At 53.7% G+C, this 27,643-nt stretch overlaps 2 protein-coding genes across 3 annotated transcripts; both read right to left on the bottom strand.

Moving 5' to 3' along the window:
- Positions 1–251: 251 nt before the first annotated feature.
- On the bottom strand, positions 252–19,193 carry KIF17 (kinesin family member 17). The gene is made up of 14 exons (XM_086625496.1): positions 18,963–19,193; positions 17,688–17,821; positions 16,227–16,341; positions 11,962–12,151; positions 8,461–8,913; positions 6,987–7,084; positions 6,147–6,294; positions 4,847–4,935; positions 4,603–4,718; positions 2,379–2,610; positions 1,148–1,406; positions 804–864; positions 596–741; positions 252–406 (listed from the first exon to the last, which is right to left on the bottom strand). Exons 1-14 carry the CDS (start codon positions 19,191–19,193, stop codon positions 252–254), a joined length of 2,427 nt encoding a protein of 808 aa, XP_086481622.1.
- Positions 19,194–20,170: 977 nt separating this feature from the next.
- On the bottom strand, positions 20,171–24,887 carry SH2D5 (SH2 domain containing 5). Of its 2 annotated transcripts, none has more exons than XM_086625734.1 (9): positions 24,804–24,887; positions 24,582–24,662; positions 24,385–24,459; positions 23,945–24,088; positions 23,645–23,851; positions 22,202–22,370; positions 21,990–22,092; positions 21,745–21,904; positions 20,171–20,371 (listed from the first exon to the last, which is right to left on the bottom strand). In XM_086625734.1, exons 1-9 carry the CDS (start codon positions 24,885–24,887, stop codon positions 20,171–20,173), a joined length of 1,224 nt encoding a protein of 407 aa, XP_086481860.1. The 2 variants fall into 2 exon arrangements, with proteins under 2 accessions (XP_086481860.1, XP_086481861.1); XM_086625735.1 differs by having other exon boundaries at positions 23,651–23,851.
- Between the last annotated feature and the right edge of the window lie 2,756 nt (positions 24,888–27,643).

Below are 27,643 nucleotides of genomic sequence, written 5' to 3'. Positions count from 1 at the left end.
GGCCGGGCGGGCAGCGCCGGGGTGGGCCTCGGCCCCGGGCCGCTCCCGCCGTCCCGACCCGCTTCCTGCGGGAGGAGGCCGGTTCCCAGTAAAAGCCCTCAAAACGGCGGCGTCAGCCTGGTTTATTGCAACGGGGGTGGGGGATAAGGCGCGGGAGTGCCGCACCCCGCTGTCAAGCAAGAGCGTTTTGGGGCAAAACCACAGGGATTTGGCGTCTTCCTGCGTTGCCAGAAACGCCAGCGGTGCCGGAGTCAGAGGCGGCGGCTGCCGGAGCTGGCTTTGCCCTTTTTGCGCGTGGCAGTGGTGGCGGTCGGGGCCAGGGCCAGGGCCTGCAGGCGGAAGGGCCGGAGCTGGGGTCGGAGCACGGCCGAAGCGCTGCCCGGAGCCTGCTCCGGCGCCGGCGGAGCTGGAAGAGGAGAGGAACTGGCTGTGGCGGGCAGCGGTTCCTCGCAGGACGCCAAAAAACTGGCTTGGTCCTGCGAAAAATCCCTGCAGAGGTCAAGGGAGCCGAGCCACAAAAGCGCTCCCTCAAAAAAACAAAAATGAGGAAAATGAAGGTGCCTGGCGGCGGTCTGCCGGGAAAAGGTGGCGGTACCTCGGCTCCTGGGGGGGTCGGCAAGGAGGATCTGGCTGGCACGCGTGGGTCGGAAGTAGTTGGTGGCGATGGTCTCGCTGTCGCTCTTGTTGAGCGCCAGCTTGTAGCGGTCTTCCTCGGGCTGGAAGCGGAAAATGTAGCACTGGCTTAGAAATACGGCAGAATCGGTAAAATAGGATAAAAAGGAGACGCGCGCCGTACCGTTAGCTCGCCACGCGCGGCTGAAGGGCTCTTCCCGGCAGGTGTGGGCTGTGGCGGGGCTGGAACAGCTGCTGGAAGAGACGGTGGCGTTAAAGGGTCGTTGTCTCTAAAACAATTAACACTCCCCAGTCCCCGCCATGCTCCGGGCACTGGGAATCCTGGAGATATCCCTGTTTGTTGCAGGGATGGTTGGACTAGATGACCTTTGAAGATCCCTTCCAGCCCTAACCATTCTATGATTCCGGAAGGATCCGGACGTTGGAGATGTTACACGGGAGCGCGGCCCAAACGTGATGTGCTGGGCCCGGAAGTGGCCCATCACCGGCGGCACCATCCGGACGCTCCTCCTACCTGCGGGCAGGCGGGTTTTTTCAATGACGGGCTCTGGGATTTTCCAGCAGCCGGTTTCCTCATCCCAGACAGATTCGTGCTTGATCTTCTGCAGATTGCTGTAGTTGCAGTCCCGGCGGACAAGGGACTGCACCCGATCCAGCAGCTGCTGGAAGAGCAGCAGGTCTCGCTCCAGCCGGCGGATGGTGCTGAGGTAATCGATCTTTTCCAGCTCGAACTCCGACTGCAGATCTTTGATCTCGGTCTCGGCAGCCCGCAGCTGGGACGGAAAACCAAGTTACGTCTTTGGGATTATAACGGAGAGAGACCGACGGTTACTGGGAGTACAGGGATTTGTCAGGAAAGGATGAAAGGAAGAAGGATGAAGGATGAAGGATGGAAAGACACAAAAGCTTCAGCGTTTGAGAGGATTTGGAATTAAAAATTAGGATGAGATCTGTGTGGAGAGATGATTCTGTTTCGATTAAAGATTTCTTGTGTTTCTCCAGAGTGTCGGTCTTTGAATGACCATAAATTAATCCAACGAGTGTGGTCTGCGACCAGTGCTAACGAACTCTCCGGAGTTCCGAGCTTGGATGACAAAGGTGGAAAATAATAACCTTATTATTTAGGTAAATAAAAATAATAACCTCATTAGGTTATTATTCCTTAATAACCTAAATACAGAAATAAAGTGGGCGGGTTTAGGACACAGATTATGGGTTTTTTTGAAGCTCCTGATTCTGTCTCATCTCAGAGCAAAACTGATTTTCAAGTGTGCCTAAAATTTAACAGCATTGCTTTTATATATATTTTTTTTTTTTTTTCCTCAGAAAACTTTTCCAGGGCTGATTTCCTTGCGGAACCCAAGTGGGATATGGGAACTGGAGGACGCGGTGCAATAGATTGCGCAGGTCAGTAGAGGGAGTCACATCCTCTGCCATCACCAGACATCACCCTCCAGCCAGTGTGTGGCAGGACAAGGAGACCAGCCTCTAAAACAGGTGCTGGTTTGGGTTTCAACAGCTTAATTCACCACCCTGAGGGCTGCTGCATCCCATATTTTGTAAAAATTCAGGGAAAAAGCCTGATCGGTGCTAATGCAGGCACACAGATAAAATATTTGGCACCGACAGGGTCATGCTCTAAGCACACTGCCCTAAAACACCTCCTGAACCTAAAAAAAGGGGCACGCAGAGAAGGAAAGAGATGATCTCTAAATTCTCAGCAGGGATAAGAGGGAGCTGCTCACCTTCTTCTGCATCTTCTCCAGAAGTTTGCTCTTGGCTCGAACCTCCTCCTGGATGGAGTCGTAGACGTTAAGCAGAACCCAGTCGCTGCTGTCCTCGTTGGATTGCTGCAGCGCGGCCGCCAGCTGCGTCCTCCGCTCATCTGCGTATTTTTTCCGGCGTTTATGCTTTTCTTGGAGGTCTTTGTTCTGAGCCTGCTCCCCTCCCACCACCTGTCGCTCGAGCAGCTGCAGCCTGGAAAAGGCAAAGGCTTCTCTTAGCTCCGCAGTACGGAGAACCGTCCGCGTAAGCGCGGAGGACATGTGTCCTCACCTGAACGAGGTTTGGGAAGGCACGGAACAGAAAATAGTGATTTCTGACAAGATTTGCTGCCCTGAGTGATCACGACAAATTCTCCTCATTCCTAAGTTCCTGTCTCAGATGCTCCTGTGGAGCCAAGGCAAAGCACGTGTTGTTCTGAGCACCTGTGTCAACATGGCTGGAAATCTACATCTACGCTCACATAGTTCTTTTTAAAACTCTTGTTTTGTGGAATTTATATTTCAATTTTTATTTCTGGTTGTGAAAGACCCTCGAGGCAAGCACGAAAAGTGCCAACATTACATTAAAAAAAAGCTATTTTAAATGGTGGACATGGAAATGATATGGCTGGGAGCCACAGGATAGTTTCTTTTTTGGGGCAGTATCAGGCAGGATTGATGCCTTGGGTGATGTCAGCATTTCTAGTTGAGCGCTGGCACAGGCCCATACTTGAAATCAAGCTCATTTCATGTCCATGCTGCACGGCTCCATATGCTCCGACACGGAAGTAAAACCATGTTCCGGACCCGTTCTCTCTGTCTGCATGGAGAACCACAGCAGAATAGATAGCTCAGGTTGACCAGCACTGGCTCAAATTGGAGAAAACCCCACTGCTGATAAAACCTCCGCTGATAACAGCCTCTTAATTATCTTCAAACCCATTGGAAGAGCTCCTTCTCCACCAGAGATGACCTGCTCTCCTACGTCACTGTGCCTGCCAAGCAGCCTTTGGTGTCGTTTGCTTGAATCCTCGCCCTGCCGAGCGAGTCTCGGAGATCTTGCAGCCGTCCCAATGTGGCTTGGAAGGTCCCCATCCCCACGGAACCAAACCCTCCTGCCTCATCTGCAGAAAACTCTGGTTTTAACAACAGAACGGGAAGAGCGTTTTTCGCTTGTTTGTCACAAAAAGGAACGCTGCGATGGGGTTATTCAGATTTGATACAGCCAAAACGAACGGTTTCTTTGGAGACCTTGCCATTAATAGACAGAATTGCCTGCAAATTACAGACACTGCTGTTCTAGATTTCTTAGTAGCTCTTTTTTTTTTTCGCTGGGAGAGGCCCAACAGAGCGAGTGTGCACCACAGGAGCGCACAGTAAAGCTGAAAGACTTGTTAAAAACCACGTGACTTTTCAGAATCAAACTCCATCATCCACAATGTGTCTTACGTTGAGCATTTCAGGGAGTAAAAGAGAGAAATCAGCAGGATATGGTTAAAGTGTGTTTTTCTGAAACAGCCCAGGCAGCTCTCGCATCCCGGCCCTGCGCTGCAGGCCCTGGGTCTAATGCTCCTCTTAAAACGTGATTATTGGGAAATTTTGATGTCAGTTCTGGCTGACGTCTTGCAAACATTGTCAGATGCGTGGGGGTCATCAAAAGTGACCTCAGCGACAAGAGAGAGTCGTGGGGGACACACTCCCCTCCACCCACACGCACAGCGAGCAGCAGGAAGGCCCTTCAAAAACCATTTTTAAGAGGAAAAAGGCTGCCTCCATATCCTGTTTGGGCACTTAAGCTCCGTCAGCGAGTGCCAGACTCAATTTGATAAACTCTTCATAAATTACACCTGCAAAAAACCTGAGCAGGAATAGACTTCCCTGCCTACAGATCTGGGCAGGATTTGTTATCAGGAAAGCACACTTTCCTTGCATCCACATCTGCTGACGGAGACCTCTCCCGACTTTTCTCTCATAATTCTGGTGCTTGGCATCATCAAACGCTGCAGCTAACAGCTATTTCTCTGCCCAAATAGGAAAAAGTTCATTTTGGAGTACAGAATACACGTCTTCCTGCTTTTGCACTGCGCTGGAGTGATGGCTGAAGCTCGACAGTTGTGATATCACGGAAGAAGAGGGCTGCTCCTTGCTCGTGTGTGTCAGAAGCAACGCGCAGGAGGCAGTTAGCAGGAGCAGCGTAGTCACTGACCTGGCGAGCACCTGCTGCTGGTCTGCAGGCAATGAAATCCCCTCGGCAGTGACAGCCACCTCCGCTCCAGCGCTCGCATCGCTGGCGTCCTGGACAGTCCAAGGTTTTGCTGGGTCCTGAGGACAAGAGGAAACCAAAGGCCGCAGCTCTGAAAAGACGGAATGCCAGGATCGGGATAGATGAAGCACGACGCTATGCACTTGGGTTTATTCAGCCCAGGGGGGTAAAGCAGCCTGGAGGGTACCTGGGCTGATGTCGGTTCTTCCTCTGCTGCAGCAACAGGGTCTTCAGGCAAAGGTGTCTCGTCAGGAGCAGTTTCAGTCCTCGCGGCAGCTGAGGAGTAGAAGAGGAAACACCCACCATGTAATTAACAGGCTCTGCCAAACCAGAGCGTAAATCTGTGAAAACATCACACAAAGCCTCCACCGAAAGCTAAAAACTGTGTGTTTGGAAGGAAAAGGTCTGTTATTTATGCTGGTCAGTAAAAGCCATCAAAGAGGGCATATCAGGTAGGGAACGCAGATTTCCCAGGGTTAGAAGAAGCTGGCTCCTCGTGTTGGCACACAAATAATCTATTTCAGAGGCCAGGGGTGCACATTTGTAATCAGAGGGGGAAAAAACCTCTCACCTGAGCAAGTGATAGCATCAAAACTGAAGAATATAGATTCAGGAATGAAAACCGAGCAGTAAGTGCTGCATAAGCACGTTGCAAAACATGCTCTGAGGCGCTGCGAAAGTGTGAATGAAAAGGAGTAACAAAGAGGAGAGCTGGCAACAATTCATAGGAATGTGAGAGGAAGGTCCACCCTCCAGCAAAGCGATGGTGTCGATAATCCACCGGGAGACCAAAGGCTGCCTCACACCTGCATGCGACGGAAGAGACTGCGGCAGCCGCCCTCGGCTCGGGCGTGCGAGTTGTGCAAAGCCCATCGGATCAAGGCCCATTGTAGGTGCCCCATCCCTGGCAGTGTTCAAGGCCAGGTTGGATGAGTCTTTGGGCAACCTGGTGTAGTGGAGGGTGTCCCTGCCCATGGCAGGGGGGTTGGAACTGGATGATCTTTGAGGTCCCTTCCAACCCAAACCATTCCATGATTCTATGATTCTAAGGCAGAGCAGCGCCTGCCGAGACCAGTCGCTTCTGCAGCTCAGACCTCTGCTCGAGAGAAAATCTGCACTAAGTCAGAAGAAACTCACAGCTACGTGGGCCAAAATCGCATTCCATCGCCTCAAGGCTTACAGGGTAGGGCCAGGCTGGTCCTGGCAGGGAAAAGAAGTCAGGGGAACAGGGAAGAGGACAAGGCTGTGACAGAGAGTGGCCTGGGAGAGCCAGAGTTACCACTCCTGCTGTCGACAGGGGAGGGTTGAGAGCAGGGACTGCTGTTGCTGCCAGGCAGCACTTGCTGCAGTGGCAGTCTCTGCCACTTTGAAGGTCGCAGCGGCTGCCACGCATCTGACTTTGCAAAAACAGTCTGCGTCTGCTCGTGCCTAAAGCATCAGGGAACCCTCAGCCTGCGCCGCGCAGCCGCCACCTGCCTTGTCCACACCTGCTTCCTTCCTGAGGTTCTCCTCGAGAGCAGACAGCTTGAGATCGTAGTGATTCCTCAGGCTCCTGATGTCCTCTTCGAGGCGGGCCCGGGACGCCTGCTCCGCTTCATAGCTGGCCTTCAGCTGGGCCAGCCTCTCTGCATACTCCTGAAAGGCACAGCAGACAGACAGCCTGACGAGCTCTACACAAGGTCACATCTAAGTCCATTCTAGGTCACATTTTCTGTCCACCCCTATAAAATTTTGCCATTCCTGTAGTCACAGACTTTTTCCATGATTTAAGCCAACACAGTACTGATGGAAAGTGACTAGTTAGCCCTAGAAACCACTATCTTGGGCAGATGTGGTGCCCTGGAAGGAGCTTGGTAAAGGGCAAGGAGAGAGTTTTATTTCCTCTGGCCCCTCTCTCTTTGTCCTCACTGCCAACTCCTGATTCTTCCTCCTGGTTTCATATCCCCTCTTTATCTTCATCCCTATACTGTTCCTAACATCTGACTGCTGCTTTCCTCCCCGCTATTTCTCCCTCCTCTGACAGGAGGGAGAAAGTTTCACATGTAGTTTCTGCTTCTTGTTATATGTATTTCAAAAATTCTTCCCGGGAATCCATTCCAATTCACCTCCAGAGTGGTGGGAACATTGCTGGGAGAAAGTGGCTTTGTAAATAAGGCCTCCATCAACACGCATTCTGTCCATAGGAGAAGCTCAAGGATCAAAAAATAGGAAGAGATGCGTACTGAAAAGGCTGAACCACACAACCCTGCACCATATTTGTAAGGATTATTAGGAAAACCCACAAGCCCTCATCAAAAGACACTACGGAATGCCCACTCCTGACTTACTTCTCTGATCAGCTGCTTCTCCGCTTCGAGATCTACCTGGGGTTGGAGGAGGGGAGCTGGCTTCGCTGCTAGGTGAGCAGTCTCAGCAGGTCGAAGCCCTATAAAGCAAAGCAGAAAAAAAAAATCACTCACAATTCCTGGGTGGGATTGTCTGGAGAATGCCTGGAAACAGAACGAAGAACCTGGCTGCCAGCAAAGAACATGGCAATCCCTGCGCTGCTCTAAACCGTGCTCGTGTGCCAGCACCTGCGCTGCCAAAACACCCACTGGCCTGGGACCCCATAGGTGTGGGGAGAGAAGGAGTCGGCGCTGAGGGGAGAGGGAGAGCTTTAAGCTTCAGGTATTTGAAAGCGAATATAAATGGAATTTCTTTCACAGAATAACAGGAGACTTGTTCCCAGGCCTATGCTAACAGATTTGAAAGATAAAAGACACTGGGAAAGAGATGAAAGGTGCAAGGAAGTTGCCTTTTTTTCTTCACAGCTGTTTCTGAAAGGTGGCAGAAATGGGGAAAAAAAAATAATCTCACAGCTTTATTCCTCTGCTGAAAGTTGCTGGGTTTTAGGGGATAATTCTCAAAAGGTGATCCGTCTCTAGAGACTGCTCTTACCCATTTCTTCCCACATTTGCTATTCCTGTGTCGTAGCAAAGAGCGAGTGTGCTGAGGCTGGGCTGAACCCTCAGAGAGAGGACAGCGTGCTCTCCGCAAGCAACGCCGTCAGCAGAGCAGAACTTTTATTGCAGGGTCCGAAATTTGCAGTGTTGGAGAATGGGGGCTGATGCTACATTTTGGAAACATATGTAGATATTTAATAAAGAATTTCACATTATTCTTTCTTTTGCAGCTCATTTTTGCTCTGCCAGCTGAAACCTCTCTTCTGTGACTGACCAAATTCTAGCCGGAATGACCAAGAAGAGCTGAGGATTTTAATCACATCAGCATTTTCTAACAGAATTTGTCGTTATTGAAAATACCGGATAACCGAGATGGTCTTTACCAGTGGAATAAGCTCAATTGGAGAGGGGCGTTGGACAAGGACGCGGAGTGACAGGACACGGGGCAATGGCTTTAAACTGAAAGAGGGGAGATTTCAATGGGATCTAAGGAAGAAATTCTTCCCTTTGAGGGTGCTGAGGCACTGGCACATGTTGCCCAGAGAAGCTGTGGCTGCCCCATCCCTGGAAGCGTCCAAGGCCAGGTTGGATGAGGCTTTGAGCAACCTGGTGTAGTGGAAGGTGTCCCTACCCATGGCAGGGGGGTTGGAACCGAATGGTCTTGAAGGTCCTTTCCAACCCAAACCATTCTGTAAATTTGGCAACAGTGAAGGAAAAGTCCATTACCAGAATGGAGAACTCTTCCTCCAACAGCTAAGGGACAGGGTGAGGTTAAATCCAGTGAGCATTTTACATGTAAAAACCTCTTTTTTTTCTGTCAAAGATAAAACATCTCCGGAACCACGAAGGGCTGTCCTACCTGACAAGTTATTCACACTCATCTGCTCAGCTAGAATGGCCTTCAGCTTCTTAATCTCCTCCTGGTACTCCCTCAGCAGAGCATCCTTGGGGTCCTCGTTGATACAGGGCTTGTTCTTGATGCTTTTCGCCCGATTAGCGTAGCGCAAAGTACTGAGGCTTTCGTCGTAGTTGTTGTCAGCCGGAGATACACACGCTACCATCAGCGTCTTAGTGTTCCCTCCGAGGGAGTCCTGCAGCAGCCTGGTCAGCTTCGAGTCTCGGTAGGGGACGTGCTTGCACCTGCTGTCGACCAGGGCCGAGATGACGTTGCCCAGAGCCGAGAGGGAGAGGTTGATCTTGGTGGCCTCTTTGAGACGCTCCCCCGTGGCTCCAGTTTTTGACTGTCTCTCGCTTCCTGCCAGATCCACCAAATTGAGTTTGGCGGCCCTCAGGTGGTCCTGCCCTTGCTCGTCTGCGAAAAAATAATTCTGGGTTAGGCTTTTCTTAAGAGGAAGCATCTTAGCAGTCAAAAACCAGATCTCTTGGCTTTACGCTCCTGTTCAAGCCCTGTTCTTTGTCTGCATGTGGGCCCTGACTCTCTTAAGTAAATAAATATCTACTTAATCTTAGATTAAAACACATTTCAGTGCTTTCCTGAATGAGATCCTGCACAGTAAAAACTTCATGTCATTCTTAGTCTCCCAGTGAGCTCTGAACACACACACACACCCCCTCCCTGCATATTTCCACAGCATTTAGAATTTCACACAAAGCCCTTTGCAAATAACAAGGTCACACCGTGAGTTTATCCAACTTTTTTCCTCCTCAGACGGCTCCGTGAAGTTAAACAACGTCTGACAATTGGAGAGAAAGAAGGGAAGAAGCATGTACTGAGGAGTCAACGAGCAGCAAGTGGAGCCAGGGCTAGCTGGAGAGCACAGGCGAAAGAGCAGGCTCCCTCAGCGCCTCCGTGATGTGGAGGGACAGGCAGGAAGGTTACTGTGTACGCTATGTTGGGAAAGAGTTTTTCCATGAACCCCCAAACTACAGCTTTTCTCGAGCCTGGAATCCAACCTACCCTAATCAATGGACGTAATTCAAGAAGTTTCTTGCTGTGCTTCAAAAGAAAAAGCACATCCTGTCAGGTACCATCACGGCTCACTGTCTGGTTTTCTATCCCGAGCCGGTTGGAACATTAGGAAGCCCAGCAGATCCCCCCTCTCGCCCAGAAAGCTGTAAAACTGCGCCGTGAGTCAGCACACAGGCACGCTCGGCGGCATCTGTTCCTCCTCAACTCATGACATTCTCAGTGAGAAAGACACACATTCCCAAATCACAGACTACTGTCCTAAGCGCTGGACCACACTCTTGGGTGTCCACATCCCAATCATCCCCCATGATTACAACCCAAGTTCATGGGAAGAGCTCCTTTAGCAGTCCAAGCAAAAAGAACATCAAGGTTTTAACCGAGTCCGCCCTTTTCCAGACAGCCTTCTACAAAACCTAGCCTGGAATTTAGTGAGAGCTGAGATTTATGGCTGTGGACCGTACCTAGACACGACCAATGAATAATCTGATGCATGGGAGAGAGTTAAAAGTTCACAAGTAAACACCAAAAAAATCTGTGATCTATGGCCCCAGGGTATTTGCCCAGTTCCAGGAATAAATTGTTAACTGTGGAACTTCACGTTTGCCACCGAGCAAACTCGTTTCACTCCAGATCTTTCTGGCATGTCAAGACATGGGAGAATTGGGAAAAAAAACCACAACCAAAAAACAGATGGAGCTTAAACAAAGCGCCCTCTCACTGCCCTTTCTGAGAGCTGGGGTGAGTGACAAAAAGTAGGTTTTCTAACCCTTTCCCTCCTTCCCTCAGTTTGTGTAAACACTGACAGGCAATTAGAAAGTTGTTTTGGTTCCTGCCAGTCCTTTCATCCAGGGAGGCTGTTTGTTCCCATCTCCAAGCTCCGTGGTTTTGTTTCCATGGTGTAACACGGTCCCCAGGCTCTTGCTAAAACGCCTGCAGCAGCCCAAAAGTCCTGCCCGACCAATTCCTCTTACAGCCCATCGGCCAGCGCCGGCCGAATCTACGACATCCTTCTCATTCACAAATCAATCCCTAAGCACGATGCAAAGGAATAAAACATCTGCTGCTCTAAATACAGTAAAAATACCGATGGTAACTTGTGCAATTCGTACATCTAGGGCCAGAGAGCCTGGTGTTTGCCATAATCCCGCTCCTGAATTTCAACTGGTACTTTAAAGAGTCATTTTAGTCCGCACAATTGCAAAGAGATCCTTTAAAGTATCAACTGCCTGTAAATTGTAATTCACTACAGGCTCAAATGGAAAATAAGTTTGAGCTTCCCCATGCACCCCTCCATAAAGCCTAAGGATGACAACATAAATACCAACCTCATTAACTTTTCCAACTAATGATTACTCTACTAGAACCATCCAGTTATGCAGATTGCACCAGAACCCTCAACTTTCTCCTCAAATCTTCCAGCTGTCTTCCGTTTAACTGCAAGTTTCCCCACCTGCCATGCTGTTCCGAGTAACAAGTTTTCAAAGCTTTAAATCAGAGCCATGGTTGCAGACTAGATTAAGAGCCCTGCACCCATATGGAGCACAAAAAGGGAGAGTAAATACTGCTTTTCCCCTGTTGGGATTAAAATTGGGATTTTACAGACCCACAAATCGCAAGGATTAGCATCCACCAGCTGTGCTAACTGAGAAATTCCCCAAATCCCATACACACCGTTTGGGATAGTGAGGTACTGACACCAACATCTGGAACCATAGTTTAGGAAGACGTTGTGTAAGTTTTCCCAAGACTGAAACAGCTGATGAGGAGGAAGCCGAGCTGTTCACAGCCTCAGCCGGGGTCAAGGACTAGGCAGAACACAGGACACTAATTCCTTTCTTATTCCCAGAAAAAACCCGTTCAAGGTCTGCGTTCAAACCCAGCGAGGCAGCTTTACCAGCTAAAGAAACGCCAATTGAAATGAGATACTCAGGAAAATTAGTCACTAAAACATCATTAAAGGATTTTTTTTATTCCATCTTTAAAGCCAGATCAGCTGTTTGCTTAGAAGACGTGCTGCGTGGTTAAGCTCAGCGAAGGAGTCGTCAGGTGAATCCTGCAATGATTGGGAAGGAGGTCAGGCGAGACGGATAATGATAGAACTTTCTCCAGGCTGGACAATGCGTGAACTCCAAGCATGGTGCTGTGAGATTTAGCACCCTTTGCTGGAGATAAATGTTTAAGAAGATAAAGAAATGGAAGGAGAATTAAATACGTTCCCAGTTTGAGTGCAAGAAGTTTCCCTCCCAAGGGGGAATCAAGGAGAAAAAATAAAAAAAAACTAACTTTGAATACTCAGCCATTTCACACTGTGAAGAATGTCCGTGCCAGGGCACAATCCTGATTTCTACTGGACCTAAAAAATCATTTGGGATCTCAGTTTTGGTCAGACCGCACGGATTCAGGCCTAACACAGGACATCCAGCTACCTACCTACGGTGGAGATTTCCATATTGACAGTAAAGATGGAGTGGGAGCGGGAAGAGTCCTTATTCATGAGGGTGTAACCCACTGCTCGGTGTCTCCAGCCCGTCTCCATGATCTGCTCGCACTGGCCCACGCTGTGCACGGTGTGCAGAGACAGCCCCTTCACGTACACCCCCTTCTCCGGGTGCTCCTTCAGCTGCAAACAGGGAGGACACACGAGGTCAGGACAAGAGGTGCCAAGGGAAGACGTGCTGGGAGTCGGCCGCGAGCTTGAGGGCTACGTCAGCTTTAGATGTGGAGAAGTTAAACTGCAGTACAGCAAAAAAGTTATCTGGCTGCCAGCAAAAAGCCTGAATGTTTCTGAAGGAGGAATATAACCCCACAAAAAAAGAAGGAATCACCTTCCTGGCTCTGCAGAGAAAAAGAATTCAAGTCGAAAGTTTGCTGGTTGATTCAGACATCTCCCAGGCCACAAGAAACCCGCGCTGAGCCGCCTTCTACCTCCCCTATTATTAAACTGCATATTTTTAAAAAAGAGCTGAAATGTTTTTCACCTATTATGGTGAAGGCTCTAATATCTCTTCAGTCACAAGGAGCTTTTTTAAAATCCACGCACAGATCCAGCAGTCACGGATATTGTTACCGGTGCTCTGCTGAACCCCTCCGCTCTGAGAGGGCGTTGTGATCTCGCTGACAAAATTCCCAAAGTCACACCCGTCACGCACAGGCAGACTATAATAATTTTTCTCCAGATTAGTTCATTTTTAAGGTGCTCTAAAATCCCATCCCGGCACTTGGATAGAGACAAGAGTGTTAAATACCTAACAGCATCCTTTCAGCAATTATCAATCGTGCAGAAGAAAAAAAAAATGTCCTACAGCATGTTAATAAACAATTTAAATGTTCCAAATCTTGAAGGATCTGTCAAACCTACATAAAAAACACCAACCAAATCAAGAGATCCTTGCACTCCTCCACCAGCCCCCTCCACACTGGGAATGTGAAACGAGCTGAATTCATTTTCAACACCAGCATTCCGCCCCACACCTGCGGAGTTCATAAGCAAAACTCCGTCGTGTCAGCTGAGATATCAAGATAGTGTTGTCGTGACTCGGTGTCGCGGAGCGACAAACACCGCGGCTGGCAGCGCGGCTGCCGAAGCAGATCCTTCCATACCAGCATGCCACAAGCAGCAACGTGAAACAGCGTGTTTGCTGTAAAAACACCCGCACAGGACGGAGCAGAGTGGGCTGGAAATTAAACCAGGCAGGATTTGTCTTGTTCTAAAGCCGCAACTGGCCACGATGGATCCAGTTACAGAACCACAGCCAGACTGTTCCTACACTGGGACTTTTGCCTGCGCTACAGAGAACCCCGCGGCTGGTCCAGCTGTGTTTGAGGAACACCCAACTGAGGACACGGTGGCTGTTTAACTCCACAACAGACTGATGGGGACATTTTCCTCACAGAGCTCTGTAAAATCTGCTCTTTACAGGGTTCCATGCCACTGGGGGTGACTGTGGGCTTCAGAGTCACCAAAGGCACTGAGGGTGAAAGGCAAAGGAACAAACAGAAACGGGATTTTGGAGGAGAATTGGGGGACACAGAAGAACACTGGCCTATGGTGTCTGAGAGCAGGGAGGGAGAGCAGATCGAAGCTCCTGTGATCCAAGAGGAACGGGTCAAGGATCTGCTTCATCGGCTGGATGCCCACAAGTCTATGGGACCTGATGGTATCCACCCGAGAGTCCTGAGAGAGCTGGCGGATGTCATTGCCAAACCCCTGTCCATTATCTTTGGGCAGTCTTGGCTCACTGGGGAAGTTCCGCTGGACTGGGGCTGGCGGATGTTACCCCCATTTACAAAAAAGGGCAGAAGGAGGATCCGGGGAACTACAGGCCTGTCAGTCTGACCTCGGTGACGGGCAAAGTCATGGAACAGGTTATCTTGAGTGCTATTAATGAGCACATACAGGTTAACCGGGTGATCAGGCCCAGTCAACATGGGTTTATGAAAGGCAGGTCTTGCCAATCAAACCTGATCACCTTCTATGATGGGGTGACCCACCTGGTTGACGAGGGAAGGGCTGTGGATGTAGTTTTCCTTGACCTCAGTAAAGCCTTTGATACAGTTTCTCATAGTGTTCTGGTTGAGAAACTGGTAACTGCTGGCCTGGATAGGCACACCCTCCTTTGGGTTAACTGGCTGGATGGCCGAGCCCAAAGAGTGGTGGTAAATGGGACTAAATCCGGCTGGAGGCCGGTCACCAGTGGGGTTCCCCAGGGCTCAGTGCTGGGTCCAGTTCTGTTTAACATCTTTATCAATGACCTGGACGAGGGGATTGAATGCACCCTCAGTAAATTTGCGGACGACACCAAGCTGGGAGGCTGTGTCGATCTGCTCGAGGGTAGGGAGGCCCTTCAGAGGGATTTGAACAGACTGGATCGTTGGGCTGAGGCCAATGGCATGAGCTTTAATAAGGCCAAGTGCAGAGTCCTTCACTTGGGGTATAAAAACCCCAAGCATCGCTATAGGCTCGGGGAAGAGTGGCTGGAGAGCTGCCTGGCGGAGAAGGACCTGGGGGTGTTGGCTGACTACCGGCTTGATATGAGCCAGCAGTGTGCCCAGGTGGCCAAAAAGGCCAATGGGATACTGGCATGTATCAAGAATAGTGTGACCAGCAGGAACTGGGAAGTGATCCTGCCCCTGTACTCGGCACTGGTGAGGCCGCACCTGGAATATTGTGCCCAGTTTTGGGCCCCTCGCTTTAAGAGAGATATTGAGCTCCTGGAGCGAGTCCAGAGAAGGGCGACTAAACTGGTCAAGGGGCTGGAAAATAAAACTTATGGGGAGCAGCTGAGGGAGTTGGGGCTGTTTAGCCTGGAGAAGAGGAGGCTGAGGGGAGACCTGATTACAGCCTACAAATACTTGAGAAAAGATGGTGGGGAGGTGGGGGAAGGGCTCTTTACATTAGTGATGGGTGATAGAACAAGAGGAAATGGGTATAAGCTTAGTCAGGGGAGATTCAGGTTGGATGTTAGGAAGTATTTCTTCTCTGAAAGGGTTGTCAGCCACTGGAATAGGCTGCCCAGGGAGGTGGTTGAATCCCCATCCCTGGATGTGTTTAAGAATAGGGTGGATGATCTACTTGAGAATATGGTTTAATGGGGATTAGGGATGGTTGGACTTGATGATCTCTAAGGTCTTTTCCAACCTAGAAATCTGTGAAATCTATGGGCCAGACTGGATTTTTGGTCTCTGCAGGACATGACTCTCTTAATTACTGGGCGGAGGCAGCAACAGGCAGCAGCTGTCACCAGCTCGATGGTGTTACCCTGGCAACTGTTCTGCCCAACTCCTGCCCTCCCAGTGCCAACTGCAGTCGTCATGGAAACCGGTATCACTGCTGATGTGGAACAAAGGATGGGAAACTGCAGCAAGCACCTTCCGAAACAGCGAGTCCCCTTCTCCCACCCTCTCTCTCTCTCGACGTGCACAGGCAAAGCACACTTGGAACATGGGTTTGGCCTCCCTTAAACAGGAGCCTGTTCAAAAAAAAAAATCTGCCCCGTGAGGCAGTTTGGGTCTGGCACCATCTTGGCACGTCTGTGCGGCAGATGGAGCTACTGCCTCGGTTTTCCTCACAAGGGCAGTCCTGCAGGGAAGTCAATTAGGGCAGGAGATTTGCAGCTCCCCCCAGGAACACGGGTAAAAAGATCTGCAAAGCCACCAAGATATAATTTCTATAAAAATCAGACCCCTTGGTTAGGATTTCAGGAAAGTTTACCCTCTTGAGTTCCTGGAAACTGCCCTCCTTACCCATGGGGAGTAATATCTGCTCTGTGCCCTCCAAAAAGGATCAGCCTTTTTTTGTTTGAGACAGATAATGAGATCATCCGCAGCTACACTGGATCAGATTAAACATTTATAAGGCACAGAATCCTCCTGATTTAGAGGCAGCAGCCAGAGGAAGAGGATTAGGAAAAAATTGCCCCACGAGCACTTTATTCCATCCTTGATTTTACGCAGCTCCTGCTAAGCTACTGGCCACCATCAGGCAGGACTGATAGTGGGACTGGATCCTGTTCCTTCTGCCACAAAACTTTTCACTAAAGTCCCTCCAAATCTCCTCTTGGCTTCCATATTCATCACTATTCCAGCGTTCAGCTTCTGACAGAGCATATTATTGCACTTCTGCGAGGTGTTTGTGATAGCACTTATCTGAGCAAATTAAAGAACTTCCTAATTGAGACACACTGACTCCACCTCACCTCCAACTTCTGCTTGGTATCAGCTCCTAGAAGGTCTCGTATGTCTTCGTTGTAAATCTCCAGGTAGGAAGCTCTCACCAAGAACTTGGCATTTTCAGCACACTGCACAAAACAGGAACAATTTCGGGTGAGGTTCATAAAATGAAGGCAAGTAGGCAGCCCACGTAGATCCTCAATGCCAGCTGAGTGCCTACCTCCTGTCAGCACTTCATCAAATCTCTCCTGGCATTTCATTCCCAGGTGTAACCACTCAATACACTCACTATAGGGACTTTTGGTCCTTAAACATCTCAAGCACAAGTCTGTAAAGTCAGCAGAGATGATGGTGCAGTTCATCTGGCTACGTACGGGCCTCAGCTTTAGGGCTGGTATTGAGGCCAGTGCTGTTTAATGTCTTTGTCGGTGACACGGACAGTGGGATCAAGCACACCCTTGCCAGTTTGCCAGTGACACCACACTGTGTGGTGCGGTCGACACGCTGGAGGGCAGGGATGCCATCCAGAGGGATCTGGACAGGCTGGAGAGGTGGGCCTGGGTGAACCTCATGAAGTTCAGCAAGGCCAAGTGCAAGGTCCTGCACATGGGTCAGGGCAATCCCAAGCACAAGGACAGGCTGGGCAGAGAATGGATGGAGAACAGCCCTGAGGAGAAGGACTTGGGGGTGCTGGTTGATGAGAAGCTCAACATGAGCCGGCACCGTGCGCTGGCAGCCCAGAAAGCCACCCGTGTCCTGGGCTGCATCCAGAGCAGCGTGGGCAGCAGGTCGAGGGAGGGGATTCTGCCCCTCTGCTCTGCTCTCCTGAGACCCCCCTGCAGTGCTGCGTTCAGCTCTGGGGTCCCCAACATCAGAAGGACGTGGAGCTGCTGGAGCAGGTGCAGAGGAGGCCACGGAGCTGATCCAAGGGCTGGAGCATCTCTGCTCTGGAGACAGGCTGAGAGAGTTGGGGCTGTTGAGCCTGGAGAAGAGAAGGCTCCAAGGAGACCTTCCAGCACCTTCCAGTACCTAAAGGGGCTCTGAGAAAGCTGGAGAGGGGCTTTGGACAAGGGTGTGGAGTGACAGGACAAGGGGCAATCAATGGCTTTAAACTGAAAGAGGGGAGATTTCGATGGGATCTAAGGAAGAAATTCTTCTGTCTGAGGGTGGCGAGGCACTGGCACAGGTTGCCCAGAAAAGCTGTGGCTGCCCCATCCCTGGAAGTGTTCAAGGCCAGGTTGGATGGGGCTTTGAGCAACCTGGTGTAGTGGAGGGTGTCCCTGCTCTCATGGTAGGGGGGTGGAACGAGATGATCTTGAAGGTCCCTTCCAACCCAAACCGTTCTATGAGAGGCAGCATATCCAAAAGCCTGTCCCCATTCTTGTTCCTGAGTGCGACTGGCTCTCGCTCCTTGGTGTTTCTAGATTATCACACCATCTTACAATGGGATCCTTTTAACATGGTTACACACCTACCTGCACACTCTCAAAATGTGTTCAAATGCCCTGGGTATTATGCCTTTCTGTGTAGAAGGATCCATGATTCCCTGCATGGTGAATGACTTCCCGCTGCCAGTCTGGCCGTAGGCAAATATGGTGCCGTTGTAGCCTTCAGTAACACCCTGGAAACAGAGGAAAAGCAGATAAAATGGAAGTATGTTGTATGGATTGAACCCCACCTCATAAAAGGTATTTTAAAGAAAGAGTTGGAAGTAACCATCAAACAACTGCTTGACCTTCATACGCCATCACAGTGTAATAACAAAAAAATGCGTTCTGCTACCATATAAATCGATGATTTTCTGTGAAAAACAGAAAACTTGAAGAAATGCAGGTGTTAAAAAGAGGAAGGGCAGTTGACAACACTTAGAAGACCAGAATATTTTTGCCATAGGGCTGAAAAGTCTTACGAAACCCAGAGAGACGACTAGAACGCTAGTTGATTGTAGGGTGGCCAAAAGGACGGTCTCTAGCTCATTATTCTCATTTTCTCTCAGAAAGCTGGCTGAAAGAAGGCCTCACTTCCACTTGGTCCTATTTCAGAGAAGCATGGTAGGAACAGAAGATATTTGGATTTCTTAAGGTTTAAAGAAAAAGCAAATAATCTATAAACCTAACAACCTACTGTTCAGACCCTGGTTGTTCTCCCGATCAGGAACTTCCATTTTAAAAATATCCCTAGCCATTTTATCCGTTTCTTCTTCTAACAAAATTGGGTTTTTTTGAGGAAACTGTGGTTCTTTTGCTTAACAGATTCCTTTTTCACCTAGCTGTTTATCGTGCTGATGTATTAAAAGGCCACAAACATATCACCTCTCATTTTGCTATTCAAAACAGGCTGAGGTTCCCTATCTTCTCTAGGAAGTAAAAACGTCCTTGAAATCCTCAGGAGTCTTGTTGGTGCCCCTTTTCCTCACATCGCTTTCCACTGCAATTTCTGTCCAGATACCATCTCCACGGCCTGCTCAGAGGGGTTCATCTTTCATATAAACATCCGCCTAAAACAATTAAATGTAATTCTATCCTCAGTGCCTTCACCGGCTGCTGAAAAAGTTTTTTTTTTCTCCTCCATTTCCCAGCCTACTGCTGGGATGCTGGTTTGCCCTCCGCACCCCAGGGTTCCAGCTAAGGCTCTTACAGCAGCGGACAGGACTGTTTTCTCTCTGTAAATCAGCTCCGCTTTGGGATCACCTACCCATGTAAAACTCAGCCCACACCTCGAGCTACGCGTTGGCTGTGCCGGGCACTTTGGGCACCGCTCACCTCCACAAGCGGGTAGGCAATCTCGTTGTAAATCTGCTCCGTGCTGTGCTCCTGGCAGTACGCCCCGTCGAAGGTGAACTGCTTCGGGGGCTCGCCGGCGGCGGCGGGGTTCTGCAGGAAGCACCGGCCCCGCGCGCTCTCCACGCTGACCACCGCCTTGCAGCCCAGCGCCTGCTCGCGCTCGTTCATGGGCCGGCAGCGCACGATCACCTTCACCGCCTCCGAGGCCATTTTGCCAGGCCCGGTTCAGCCCCGCACGCAGCTGCTTGGCAGGGCAGGGGGTACGGGGGGCCTGTGTCCCTCGGCGGGGTGAGCCCTCACCACCTGCTGGCAGGGGCACCGAGGGGAAGGGCCCCCGTGCAACCAGGTGTGAGGGGAGTCAGGGGAGCCACAAATGGCTGGGGGAGGAGGGGAGACAGAGGAGGAGAAAAGCTCGGGAGGGACGAAGGGAAAGGGGGAGACTTGGAGCAAGTCAGAGGGGGAACTGGGCAGGCCGGGGGGAGAACCTGAGGGGAGGCTGAGGCGGGAAAGCCTGAGGTGACTGTGGGGAGCCAGGACGAGCCCGAGGGGGGAACCTGAGGGGAGGCTGGAGGCGGGAAAGCCTGAGGTGACTGTGGGGAGCCTGAGGGGAGGCTGAGGCGGGAAAGCCTGAGGTGACTGTGGGGAGCCGGGACGAGCCCGAGGGGGGAACCTGAGGGGAGGCTGGAGGCGGGAAAGCCTGAGGTGACTGTGGGGAGCCTGAGGGGAGGCTGAGGTGGGAAAGCCTGAGGTGACTGTGGGGAGCCGGGACGAGCCCGAGGGGGAACCGGGCGGGGGGAAACCTGAGGTAAACCTGGAGGTGCCGGCAAGCCCGAGGGAGCGGAGCGAGACCCGAGGCGAGCCGGGGCGCGCGGCAGCAGCGCGAGGCTGAGGCGAGCCCGCGCCGCGCCCTGAGGAGCGGCGGGAAGCGCCGGCGGACGAGCCCGCGCATGCGCGCAGCGGCCCCACGCGGTTGCCCCGGCGACCGGGGCGGGGGGCGGGGGACGGGCAGCGTGGGGCGAGACCCGCCCCGCGAGCCCCGTGACGGCGGGCGGTCGCACGCGGGCGCGTTCACGAGTCTGCTCCGGTAGCACGAGAGCCGTTTATTGGCGGCGGGGGCGGGCGGCAGCGATCGAAGCCGGCCGGGGGGGCGGGGGGGGCCGGCGGGCGCGGGCCGGGGGCGGCCGGGCCTACCCGCGCTCGTGCTGCGCCCCGGCGGGGGCAGCGGGCGCCCAGGCGGCCTCTCCCCAAGCGCCCGCCCCGCCGCCGGGGTCCCGCTCCTCGTAGCCGGGGTTGCGGCGGCCGGGGGCCAGGCGGCAGAAGCAGCCCCCCGGCAGCGCGGAGTAGTGAGCCAGGAGGGCGGCCACGCTGGCGAACTCGGCGTTGGAGTGCTGCGGGCAGCGGGAGAGAGGCGGGGGGTGAGACCCCGGGCCCCCCCCGCATTGAATGCACCCATGCACCGATGCACCAAATACTTACGCACCCATGAACAGGTGCACCCGTGCACCAAATGCACCCATGCACTTGTGCACCATGCACCAAATGCACCCATGTACTTGTGCATCATGCGCCAAACACACCCATGCACCAAATGCACCCATGTACTTGTGCACCATGCACCAAATGCACCCATGTGCTTGTGCACCATGCACCCATGCGCTTGTGCACCATGCACCAAATGCACCCATGTACTTGTGCATCATGCGCCAAATACACCCATGCACCAAATGCACCCATGCACTTGTGCACCATGCACCAAATGCACCATGCACCAGATGCACCCATGCACTTGTGCACCATGCACCAAATGCACCATGCACCAAATGCACCCATGTACTTGTGCACCATGCACAAAACGCACCCATGCACAAAATGCACCCATGTACTGTGCACCATGCACAAAACGCACCCATGCACAGAAGTACCCGTGCACTTGTACACTGTGCACCCAAAAATCCAGTGCGCCCATGCACCATCACACGGGTGCATGTGTGACTCAAATACACTCATGCACCTGTGCGCTCATGCACCAACTGATGCACGCGTGTGCGCGTGCACTGTGCACCCACACACAGCCGTGCCCCATGCACTGATACACCCCTGAATCAAATGTGATTGCACACTAAAGCGTGGATACACCTGTGCACCCACACCCACTGCTACCTGTGCGCCGTGCACCGATGCAACTGTGAAGCAAATGCACCTGTGCACCCCTGCATCAAATGCATGTACATGCCAGTTCACCCATGCATGGATGCACCAAAACGCACTTCTGCAGTGCATCAAATGCACTTACACCCCAGTGCATTCATGCACCGATGCACCAGTTTTTCCATGCACTCAGTGCACCAGCGCATCTGTGCACCGATGCACCAAATGCACTTGCACCCCATTGCATCCATGCACAGATGCACCAAATGCATGTGCACATTACATCACATGCGTGTGCACACCAGTGCACCCATGCACAGATGGGTGCACCCATCTGGTGCACACCAGTTCATCCATGCACAGATGCACTGAGTGCACTAGAGCATCCATGCACCGATGCATCAAATGCACATGCACGTTGCATCAAATGCATGTGCACACCAATGCATGCCTGCACCCATGCACCACTTCATCCATGCACAAATGCACCGAGTGCATCCATGCACCAAATGCACTTAGCCCGGGTGCAACCGTGCACCGCTGCAACCGCGCAGCAAGCACACCCATGCGCTCACACACCAAATGCACCCGTGCACCGCTGCAGCACCCTCACCTCCACGCAGAACCGGCCCTGATGGGTCCTGAAGAGGCCGTAGGGGACGACGCCGCAGGGCGCCCGCACCCACAGGCACCACCGCTTGGCCAGCCCGGGCTCGGGGCGCAGCAGGAAGGCGCCGGGGACGTCCCGCCGCAGCAGCGCGATGCCACCGTCCCTGGCGAGGGGACAAGGGGGCGGGTGGGCGCAGGGGAGGGTGCTGGTGGGGGGGGATGACGTGATGGCGAGGGGCGCGCGCTCACCTGGCGATGCCGGCGAAGGCCCAGACGCTCGCGGCGAGGACGCTCTCGTTTTCGGGGAGGAAGGCCAAGCTCCTCGCCCCTTTGCTCTCCCATCCCGCCGCCGCTGCCGGAACCCGTTAATCCCCTCTTCGCCCCCAAAAATCCTCCCTCCTCCCCGAAAGCGGGGTTATGCGTCCCCTCTGCCGTGCCTCAGTTTCCCCTCTGGCACTCACCGGTGTCGCGGGGCGGCTGGTGGAGCTGGCTCTCGCCCCCGCAGTCCCGGTAAGCCCCCGAGCGCAGGACTTTGCTGCGGATGGCTTTTTTGCGCACCAGAACCGGGGAGCAGTAGGGGTTCCCCGGGCGCCAGGCGCCCGATCTGCCCTCCAGCTCCGCGCGCCGCTCCTGGGGGGTTGGAGGGGCCGTGAGGGGGGCGGTGGGGTGCTTGTTGGGCGAAACGCCGTGCAAAACGCTGTGCAAAGAAACGCTGGGTGCAAAAACGCTGGGCAAAACGGCATGCAAAAAAAACCCCGCTGTGCAAAAATGCAAAAAAATGCTGTGCAAAATACACCGTGCGAAAAATATCGCGTGCAAAAAAAACCACTGTGCAAAAAATGCCAGGCAAAAAAATTCCTGTGCCAAACACTATGCAAAAACTGTGCAAAAAAACTGCCTCGCAAAAACACTTTGCAAAAAACGCTGTGCCAAAAAGCTGTGCAAAGCACCATGCAAAAAGGCCTGTGCCAAAATTGCTGTGCAAAATACGCTACATAAAAATGCTGTGCAAAACACTGTGCAAAAAAACGCTGTGGAAATCCCCATGCCAAAGATGCCACGCAAAAAAAACGCCCTGCAAAAACACTTTGCAAAAACGCCATGCCGAAAGCGCGACGCAAAAATTGCTGTGCAAAAAATGCAAATAATGCAAAAAAAAAACCCTGTGCAAAAAAAATGCCATGCAAAACACTCTGCAAAAAAAGTGCCGTGCAAAAAACCGCTGTGCTAAAAAGTACCGTGCAAAACTGCTGTGCGATAAAATGCTGTGCAAACAACCTGATGCAAAACGTTACAGAAGAAAAGGCTGTGCAAAATTATGTGCAAGAGAAGACTGTGCAAAACACCGTGCAAAAAAACTGCCCTGCAAAATGCCGTTTGAAACGGGCTGTGCAAAACACCGCGCGAGAAAAGGCTGAGCAGGATGGGCCCTGCAAAAGGCGCTGTGCGAAAAGGCGCCGTGCAAAACACCGCGTGAGAAACGGCTGTGCAAAACACCGTGCGTGCACAGCTGTGCAACGCAACGCCGTACAAAAAGGCCGTGCAAGAGAACGCTGTGCAAGACACCGTGCGAAACGCAGCGCTGCGTGGGAACCGCCAGGCAAAACGGCGTGCAAAAATAATAGTGCAAAAATTATAGTGCAAAAATTATAGTGCAAAAATTACAGTGCAAAAAACGCCGTGCAAATCCTGCTGTGCAAAAAAACACCCTGCAAAAAGCACCGTGCGCATACTGCTGCGAAAGAAATGCTGTGCAAAGAGAGGCCGTGCAAGAAAAGCCGTGCAAGACGTTGTGTGAAAACGCGCCGTGCGAAACGCCGTGCAAACCAAAAATCCCACGTGTGAAACTGCCACGCGGAGCAAATCCCCCCCCCCGGAGCAGCACCCAGCGCCCCGCCGGGTGCACCTACCCCGGCCCCGAGGCCGGCGAGCGCGGGCAGGCGGCGGAAGGAGACGAGGGCGTTGACGTTGCGCGACACCTCCTCGGGGTTGAGGGGCTCCCGCAGCACCCCGACCCCCCCGGGGTCCCCGTCGCCCGCCTGCGCCTCGGGGTGCGCCAGCAGGTAGCAGAGCTGGAAGGAGCGGCAGAGCAGCAGGTGCAGGGTCTGCGCCTGGGGGAGGCAAAAGAAGCTGCGTGCAAATATTAAAATCATAAGAACAGGATTTTTTTGGGGGGGAAAAAAAGGGGGGTTTGGGTCACGCACCTCGCCCGGGGACCCCACGAAGAGGTGGCAGAAGAGGGTGCCGGGGGGGCTGCAGGGGTTGCGGGCCACGAAGGCGAACTGGCGGTCGGCGCGTCGCCACGTGCTGTACAGGATGCGGCGCAGGGCGTGCGCCATCAGCAGCGTCTGCGGGGACGAGGCCAGGGTGGCGGGAAAAAGGGGGGCAGGCGGGGGGTCACTGGGACCGAGCACCCCTGGACACCCCCCCTCGAGGGGTGCGAGCGGTGCCGGGGTCACCCCTATCCACGCAGCAGGTTGCAACCTTGGGTGCAAACACTGAGCAGGTTCCCGAGCAAAAAGCAATGCTTGGGGTGGTGCAACTCCCCCCCCAAAGCACCTTTCCAGCAGCACCCAGCACCCATGACCCCCCCAGCACCCACGGCTCCCCCCCCCCACGATGCCCCCCCCCCCAGCACCCCTACCTCCCCGTCGGCACCGTAGACCTTCAGCCCCTGCAAGCTGAACCTCAGCACCACCGGCCTCCTCCTGGGACAGTCCTGGCCAGGGGAGATGCAGCATTTTTTGGAGGGGGGGTCCAGGCTGCATCACCTGGGGGTCCCCCCCACTATTCGGGGTCCCCCACTTTCCCAGCGAGGGGGAGCGGTGGGGGGTGCCCGACCTTCAGCGCCCGCAGCTGCTCCTCCAGGTGCCCTGCGTGCTGCTGCAGGTCCAGGTCCTCCACCACGAAGGAGCCCACATACTGCGTGGGGGGCAAAAAACCCACCCGTGTCAGCAACGACCCCCCCACTATGATGGTTTGGGGGTGACGGGGACGCACCCACACCCAAACCTCCTCTCGGGGTGTCCCCATCCCACTGTGTCCCCCCGATGGGGAAATCACCTCTGCCGCTTTGGCGATGCTGCGGCCCCGCTGCTGCGGGGGGGCAGGATCCGGCCCCCTCCCGTTGGCCGCTTTCTTCTTCATGGCAGCGGGTTTGGGGGGCGCAGGTTGGCTCAGGGTGGGGTTAAGTGGCTCTGGTGAGGCATCCGAACGATCTGGAGCCACCCCAGGGTGGCAGAGCTGGAGTGAGTGGCAGGAGCCCGGATCCAGCCCCTGGTCACGGTCCCTGCGAGGGGGGACAGGAGAGACACAACCTTCCCCCCCCTCCCCCCCCGAACCCCGTTTCCAGCACGCTGAGCCCTGGGAAGACGCTGCGGTCCCCGTACAGGGGTCCCGAAGTCCTGACCCCAATGCCGATGTCTCCCCCATGAAAAGGTCCCCAAGTTCTGACCCCAAACCCCAAGGCAAGGGTCCCCGTGTCCCAGCCCCCACCTAAGGGTCCCCCTGTGACCCCAAGTGCCATGGGAGGGTCCCCCCAACCTGACCCCAATGTACAGGTTCCCGTGTCCCAACGCCCATCCGAGGGTCCCACGTCCCTGCCCCCAAGCAGGGTGCAGGGGGTCACCACGTCCTGACCCCGAGTGTGACGCGGGGGTCCCCAAATCCCAACCCCAGACGCGATGCGTGCGGTCCCCACGTCCCCACCCCAAACAAATCCCGAGTGTGCCCACATCCTCACCCTCAGCACAATGCAAGTGGTCCCGGAGCCCCAAATCCCAGCGACATTTTGGGCTCCCCCCCATCCTGGCCCCCCCCCCCCCAGTGCTCCATCCCGCCACCCATCAGCCGCGCAGCACCAGGACCCCCAGGGCTGTCCTTCGGGGGCGTGATCCCTAAAACACCAGCAGGTTGGGGGGGGCTTTTTTGGCCGGAGCACCCACCGAGGGATGTGTCTGGGCCCCCCCGCGAAGGGGCTTTGTCCTCCGGGCTGAGACCGGCGCAACTCGTGTCACCAGGGCCCCGCTGCAGCCGCCCGGGTGCAAACACATGGGGGGGGCACATCATATCGAGGAGGGGGTCCCTATGGTGTCCCCATCCCCTTTGCAAGCTTAAGGCTACCCCTCTCCTCTCCGGCACAATTTGGGGGGTCTCCCCCCACACCCCCCCCCCCAGCCAATCCGCGGGCAGGCAGCCCCCAAGCCCCGCCCCCTTTTTCCCACGCTCCATTTCTCAATGAAGCCCCCCCAGCCCCACTGGCCACCCCAGAGGTCCCCAAGGCAGCGATGCTACCCCCAAAATTTAGGAGAGGAGTCGGGGGATGCGCGGTATAGGTGACACCCAGACACCAGACACCCCCAGGGACCCCCATCCCACTGCCCCCCCCCATTTCCCCGGCTCACGGGCAGCTGGTTCCGATAGCTCCGGAGAAACGCAGGCGAAAAATGCCTCCGCTTCGGCTCTCGGCCTTCGCCGGGTTGTTTTCCTTCCCGGTGCTGGTTTCTCTGGTGGCTCCCGCCGGCGGATGCAGGGATGCTCGAGCCGTGGGTGGGCGTCAGGCCCTCGGCGCCAGCCAGGCCCGAGCGAGCCCGAGCCCGCGGCGGGCACGGGGCAAGCAGCAAACTCCCATTTTCCTGCCTCCGATCTGCCCGCGATGAATCACTGCAATTTACCTCCCCGGTTCGCTCCGTTTCTTGGAAGCGACGGCGAGCAGAAAACGTTGGGGCTTTTTGGAAAAACGCGGCTGCAACTGATTTTTTTTTTTTTTTTTTTCCCCTTCTCTTTTTTTCCCTCCCCCTCTCTCCTCCGGCGTGCCCAGCCGAGACGCGATTCCTAACCCTGACGCACACGCGTGGTCGCTCGCCTCCCACCCCCTGCCCCGACCCTTTTCACCCCCGTTCCTGAATTCTCCGCGGAGTTTTGCCCACCGATAATTTCCCAGAAATAAAATAGACGGACAGCTCCGACCTCGCTGCAAAGCGGCCGTGCAAAGCCAGAGCCTCAGGTTCCCAAATTCCTCCCGCCGGCTGAATCCATAGGGTCAAAGGAAAAGCTGCCCCCAGCCCCAGGGCTGAGCTTGGCTCCTGGAAAGGGAAGGCAACAGTTTGGGGGAGGAGATGGGGGTCTGACCCTCTGGAGGTGCATCCGAAAAATCCCCGTCTCGGACACGGAGGGTGTGAGGAAAAGGGTCCCGCCGGCGCCGTTCAAACCTTGGGCTGCTGCCAGCGCTGCCGGCTGCTTCCAGGCACCACGAGATGCTCCGGCAGAGCCCACCGGAAAAGTTGATAGCGTAGAAATGGTGGAAAAAAAAAAAAAGAAAAGAAAAAAAAACAGGACAGATGGGGTTGAAGAAATAACATAACGGAGCCCAGTCTGGCCAGGAAGCGGAGACCGGAGATTTTCCCCATCAATCCCAGTTGCTGCTCCTGGGAGGCAACGATTGATCCTTCAGATTCAACACAACCGCCGCATTTTTTTTTGGCTCCATGTGCAGAAATCGCCTCGTTTTAATCAAAGCCACAACCAAAACAGTTTGGTGATGACCAAGGGAGCCCGACGCTCCAATTCCAGGCGCCCCGCAGCAAAATTAAGCCGCTCACGTGCCAAAAATCGATGTCAACCGGAGCAGTTTTAACGCAGATCCGTGGGGTTGGTGGTGTGGGAATGCGACTCCTCGTCCCCAGAAATATCCCAGCGATGAGAGAAGCTTTCTCTCAAATTTGGCTTGCCGTAGCACCCGCCTGCAGGAAAATGCCGACAACCCCCACTATTTTGGGACAAGAAGTCCCAGGAAAGAGCCACTGGAACGCAGGCGCTGCTCTGTCGAGCAGGGCAGAAGTGGGGGGGAAGATTTCAGCTGGTTTTTTTTTGTCCCCACCGGCCACTGATGGAGGGCGGAGGGA

Source organism: Tauraco erythrolophus, chromosome 23, assembly GCF_009769465.1.
Source record: "Tauraco erythrolophus isolate bTauEry1 chromosome 23, bTauEry1.pri, whole genome shotgun sequence".
Classification (NCBI taxonomy): Eukaryota; Metazoa; Chordata; class Aves; order Musophagiformes; family Musophagidae; genus Tauraco; species Tauraco erythrolophus.
This window is presented reverse-complemented; position numbering and strand designations above follow the sequence as displayed.